Source organism: Mesoplodon bidens, assembly GCF_964165515.1.
Source record: "Mesoplodon bidens genome assembly, chromosome: 11".
NCBI lineage: Eukaryota > Metazoa > Chordata > Mammalia > Artiodactyla > Ziphiidae > Mesoplodon > Mesoplodon bidens.
Genome location: NC_138167.1, coordinates 84,785,285 through 84,791,391, shown reverse-complemented (window position 1 = coordinate 84,791,391; position 6,107 = coordinate 84,785,285). Strand labels below are relative to the sequence as shown.

Below are 6,107 nucleotides of genomic sequence, written 5' to 3'. Positions count from 1 at the left end.
TTTTTCTTTTTCTTGTTAAGACTCTAAACGATGTTTTTAAAACGGTGGTACAGGGGAATTCCCTGGCGGTCTAGCGGTTAGGACTCGGTGCTCTCACTGCCCAGGAGATCTTAGGCCCAGGAACTAAGATCTGGCAAGCTGAGCACAGTGCAGCCCCCGCCCCCCACCCAAAAAAGGTACAGGTTGTTTTTTAAAGTGGAAGTGGTGTGAAGGAGAATGAATATTAAATACCTGTTTCTATGGCTTGGGCTTCGTTGGTCTTCCACTGCTCCGCTACATCATTTGCTAATGGATCATCTGGATTGGGAGCACTTAACAAAGCCTGGATCGATAGCAGAACTGTGCGGATCTGCAGTGCTGGGGACCACTTATCTATGAAGGCAACAGGCCCAGAATGACCAAGCATGAAAAAAACAGCCACAGAACTGCTGCATTTCCCTCCTACAGAGTTCTGTGGTCTTTATATTAAATAAGGTAAGATTACAATATTCAGATTCTCAAAAGGGAATGCTTAAGAGAAAAAGGAGAAATCTTAATAGCATATAATGATAAAGATAACACTTACCTTTCAAAATATCTAAACATATTCTTCCCAACTTGTCTACATTAGGATGATAAATTTTGGTCATGAAACGTACTTTAGGGGCTGCCATTGGGTATTCTTCTGGAAGGAATAGTTCAAGTTTAAAAGTCCCTCCCTCAAAGGGGGAATCCTGAGGGCCAGCAATGACCACATGAAAATAACGGGCGTTGCTCTCATCTGGTTCTGCTTTAATGCCGGGAACTGGCTCTGCCAGCAAACGCTGGGTTTCCTACAACAGAAAAACATAACACATTTGTGAAACAAATATCATTTTGCTAAACACAAAAATAAAAGTTAGAAAATTTATCTCTTGGAATTGGACATAAAAGAACCTCTCCAATCTCCCAAATGGTTTTTATTTAGCTTAATAAAATGCAAAGTTCAAAGGAAAAAACATAAATAATCACAATCAGCTGAAAGCAACTGCAAGCAAATACTGATGACATCATATACAATTCCAGCTACAAATGTCTACAAATATGTTGAGAATAAAATTAGACTAATAAAACTGATCTTATACTCAAGGGAAAGAGAAAAAAAAAACCCACTAGAATTACTACATAGGTAAGGTTAACTTGCTCTGTTTAAACTTTACCAAAATCAAGCTGTTTAAAAAGTAAAATTAGTTTTTAAAGCCATTGAAAATCTCCCCTCTGCAAAATATAATGGAACAAAATAAGTACAAGTGCCTAGGCACTTAAACAGGGCTAGAGAAATATACACAACCACACCGATTAGTCTCTAAAATTGACAACGACTCAAATGGACCCTTCCTGCTCCCTCGGTAATCATATCATTAGTTCTCTTTTCCATCTTTCTCCCTCTCCTAAATAACTGTAATATCCTTCCTCCTCTCTGTTCAAACCTCCAATATCTCCATCCACATCCTCACTTTTGGCTGATAACTCTGCTTTGTATTTCACGAGAAAATAGAAACCTCCTTAAGTTCCCACTGTAGCATTTGTATACCAACCCGCATGTGTGTGCCCGTGTGCTCTCCTGTACTAAGGATGAAATGGCTGTCACTCTGGCAAAGACCAACCTCTCCTCTAGATCTTATCTCCTTTTCACCTACTCAAGGACATTGCTCTAGCATCGCTTTCCTCTCTTGAATCATCAGTTTCCCCTCTTTATTGGATCTTTCCCCAAACTGTACAAACTTACTGTAATTTCTCCCCCCAAAAAGGAGAAAATGACCTTGACCTGACTCTCCCCCACCAGCTACTGCCCCATTGCTTTGCTCCTCTTTTAAAGTTATCTATACTTGCATGTCTTCAATTTCTCTCTTCCCCTCCTATCTTGAACACAACTCTCCAATCAGGCTCTAGCCACCAACCTGCTTGTTGAGGTCATCAATGATTCCCACGTGGTAAAATCAAATGGCTAACGCTTAATCTTCATCTTAATTGACTTAAACACAACGTCTTACCCAGCTGGTCTGCCCTCTCCTTGGTCTGCAAGGCTTCATCCAGATTCTTGCAGCCACACTCTCCTGGCTCTCTTCCTACTTGTAAGGCAGCAGTTTCTTCCCACCTCCCCAATACTCCAATATTGAAGTGCGCCAGGGCTCTGTCCTAGGTCTTCTACTCTGCCTACACACTTCCAGAGTGATCGCATCCAGTCCAGTGAATTTAAATACTCAATCCACTCCATATATGAAGCCCCAAGAGCATATCCTGCACAGATATCTCCCTGAATCATGCCTCTTCTATCCATAACTGTCTGCTCGACAGCCGCTCTTAAATGTCTAATACACATCCCAAATTTAGCATAACCTTTCCCCACGCTCAACCTGCTCCTCCTCAAAGCCTTCCTCATGTCAGTTAACCAGAAATCCATCCTTCCAACTGACCCACCTTTTCCTTCATACCCCACCCATCTAACCTGATAAGTAAACGTTGTTGGCTTGAACTTCGAAATCTACCCAGAATTGGACAGGAGCCTCCTCACTCCACTGCTACACTTCTGATCCAAGCCACCGCCAGCTCTCACCTGGCAGACTGCAACAGCCAACTAACTTGTTCTACCTGCTTCCGACCCTCAACCCCCATCTGTATTCCACAGAACTTTTAAAAATCAAAGTCCTTATAATGCCCCCCAAAGAAGCTTTACATGATCCCCTCATTCCACCTATCTCTTAGCCATCTTCGGCTATGCTTCTGCCACCCTATCCCCCCTCCTCATCTGCTTTGTTCCAGCCAGACTAGCTTCTCTGTAGTTCTTCAACCTGCGAGGCATACTCCTCCCTCAGGTGCTTTGTGCGCACTTTTCTTTCCCCAACTTTCTATAGAGCTCACCCACCCAGTTCCCAAGATCTCCATTCAAATGTGTTTTCTCAGTGAAGCCTCCATAATTGAATCTGCAAACCCCACTCCACCCTATCCCACACCCTCCCCCTCTATCCCTGCTCCCCCCACACACCAACTGTATCTCCAGGGCCTCCGAACATATTACATCTCACTTGTTTTGTTTGGAATGTAAGTAACACAGAAGGGGAGATTTGGGTTTATTTATTGCTGTATCCTCAGCATTTGGATCAGTGCCTGGCACCACAGATGTTCAGTAAATATCTTACTGATTTATGAATCTAATGTTACAAAGAACGAAGAATAAACGATCAGAAATTTCATCTTTAACATTAATGTTATTCAAAGCAGGATGAGCACATCACAAGAAGAAAAAGAATCCACTCAGGTGTGGGAAGAAATAATCTAATTTATAATTATTTAGCCAGAAAAATGTTAATATTCAATATACAAACTGACAATAATAGTACATGTAGTTTTATATATTAGTAATATATTTTCAACACTTTGAATACGTATGTGTAGTCAAAAACATTTAGAACACTGCAGTATTTAAGCTTTTAGGTATGAAAATCAATGAATGAAAATATTGTATTCACACTGCCTTCACTTAAAAAAATTATACACCTTACACTACTTCACTCTACAGCCTGCAGTGCATATACTAAAAAAAGATTTCTCTGTTGGCATGGTTATATATGGAAATAGTCACAAGATGCAGATACAAAATCAAATCCTTTCCCAAAATGTGTTAAACTTATTTAAAGTAATGCTTTCAGTACTTTAATTCAAGACTGGTTTGCTTTGTTTTGTTTTAATCATGGCAATGCAAGGGCAAATTAAAAACTGAAATGCTATATACTACTTTCAGCAAAATATTCTTTAGATTCAAACAAAGTAAAACATTTTTGGAGCATTAAAAATCTCGAGGCAATAAAGAAGCCTCCCATCTTGGGAAGTCCTCCAACATGTAACTAGAACAAAAGAGAAAAAGTAAAGATATAAGGATGAACAGCAGGCATGAAGGAAAGAGAAAAGAAGTGGATGGTAAAATTCCTTGAATTTTGACTCCTCACCTCCATCCTCCTTTGGTTTTACCCCAGGTCTTCATATTTTTTAGAAAGCCATAAAGAGAGAGACTGGGGGGAAAAAAGAGAAAGCTGGGGTCCAAGAGCCCCAAAACATCATTCCCTGGTTACACGAAATAGTAGCTCTATTCAAAGCTATAAAAAGCTTCCAGAAGGGCCTCCAAGATCACATCCCAAAATAGCTTCAAAATCACTCTCTGTAGACATTGTCAGAGGCAGAGAGGGCATTCTCCTCATCTTCAGTTCACCCTCAAAATCAGTCTTTCTAAAGAACGTACATATTAAACATATCATGTGGCCTGATCAAGTATCAGATTTAATCGGAACACATTCTAGAATAAGCTCTTGGGTATGGAAAACTTTTTGAAATAGTTTTTATATGCTCTCAAGTCCTAATGGACTTTGATATAATGAATAGATGCATAATTATTTGACGACACAGCACTGATTTCCCAAACCCACAGTATAAATTACAGGAGGAAAAAAAGAATAAAATCCAAACCAAATGGAACAACTCTCTCCCACAGAAGTTGTCCTTTTTTTTTCCCTAAAAAGGCAAAAAACTGGGTAGGAAATAAAATCCTTCCTGCTACTACTCGCACACATGGTTGACTGTGAAACACGTTCTAGTTTTATCCTATCCTCTGGTAGAAAGACAGTGAAGTATTCAAGTCTAGAAATAAGGGGTTCAAATTACTAGTGCATTGCTTAACTACAGTTTTGAGCAAGTATTTTACATTGCTCTGAGCCTCAGCTTCCTCATCAATATAGTGAACATTACCTCTCATGCAGAGGTGCTATGAAGAGCAAATGAGATAACATTGTAAAAGGACTTGGCAAATGAAGTCACATAAGAAGGCCACAGTCACATTATAGCCAACTCAAAAAGAATCTAGGGGCCTCCCTGGTGGCGCAGTGGTTGAGAGTCCGCCTGCCGATGCAGGGGACGTGGGTTCGTGTCCCGGTCCGGGAAGATCCCACATGCTGCGGAGCGGCTGGGCCCGTGAGCCATGGCCTCTGAGCCTGCGCTCCGCAACGGGAGAGGCCACAACAGTGAGAGGCCCACGTACCGCAAGAAAAAAAAAAAAAAGAATCTAGGGTAAGAACAAAGCACAGTAACAAGTCTAAAGATTTATTAAATAACAGTGTTTGTTTTTAAAGAAAACAATAACCTTTAGTTGCATTTTGTGATCCTATTTGTTTAGAAGCAATCCTGGGACTGAATCCCAGGTAGAACTTAGGTTAGGCCATGCAGAATAGAAAGTAATGTAGACCAGTTTAGAAAATTGGTTACAAAAAGTAGAAAGGGAAGTACATAAAAGGAGAATATGAATTTAAGTGGAACAAGATTAGGTCGCAAGGAAACTATGTCACCTTACAGAATGTATATAGCAGTTCATGCTACAAATACTTTAATGGATTTAAATAACATCAAATTGATCTGATTATCAATAGATCTATTGGAACTCAAAGAGCAAATCCCAGAATAACACCACAGTAATGACAACACTTGACATTCAATCAACTAAACTCCATTAACTAGGACTTTTCCCATTTTTAGGTTCAGTAATAATTTGTGTGCACTATGAAACAATGTAAGGTCTTACAAATTTTAAGGCAATGAATTATGTACAGTAAAATTTTAGATAATAAACCACTCTTAGAAAAAGAGTGCTAATTTTCATGTAGGAAAAGCTGTCTCACTTATTAACTGTATATACCCCCAACACATTATATCTAAAGCAATTAGGTTTTTCCCCATTTAGAATATTCTCTGAAACACAAAACTGCAATTGTGGATCTTTTAGCTGATCTCGCCTAAGATCTGACTATACTCAATAACTCTATCAGGGACTCCCCTGGTGGCGCAGTGGTTAAGAATCTGCGTGCCAATGCAGGGGACACGGGTTCGATCCCTGGTCCAGGAGGATCCTACATGCCGTGGAGCAACTAAGCCCATGCGCCACAACTACTGAGCCTGCGCCCTAGAGCCCTCGAGCCACAATTACTGAGCCCACGTGCTGCAACCACTGAAGCTCACGCGCCTAGAGCCCGTGCTCCGCAACAAGAGAAGCCACGACAATGAGAAGCCCGCGCACGGCAACAAAGAGTAGCCCCCGCTCACCGCAA

At 40.7% G+C, this 6,107-nt stretch overlaps 1 protein-coding gene across 1 annotated transcript in view; it reads right to left on the bottom strand.

Moving 5' to 3' along the window:
- The window catches only part of UBE2N (ubiquitin conjugating enzyme E2 N), a 42,036-nt gene that overhangs the window by 11,080 nt on the left and 24,849 nt on the right, over positions 1–6,107 (bottom strand). Inside the window, exons 2-3 of the mRNA XM_081247865.1 lie at positions 566–812; positions 232–372 (exon numbers count right to left, since the gene is read on the bottom strand). Of these exons, the coding sequence (XP_081103991.1) occupies positions 232–372; positions 566–812 (388 nt within the window). The remainder of the gene's footprint in view (positions 1–231; positions 373–565; positions 813–6,107) is intronic.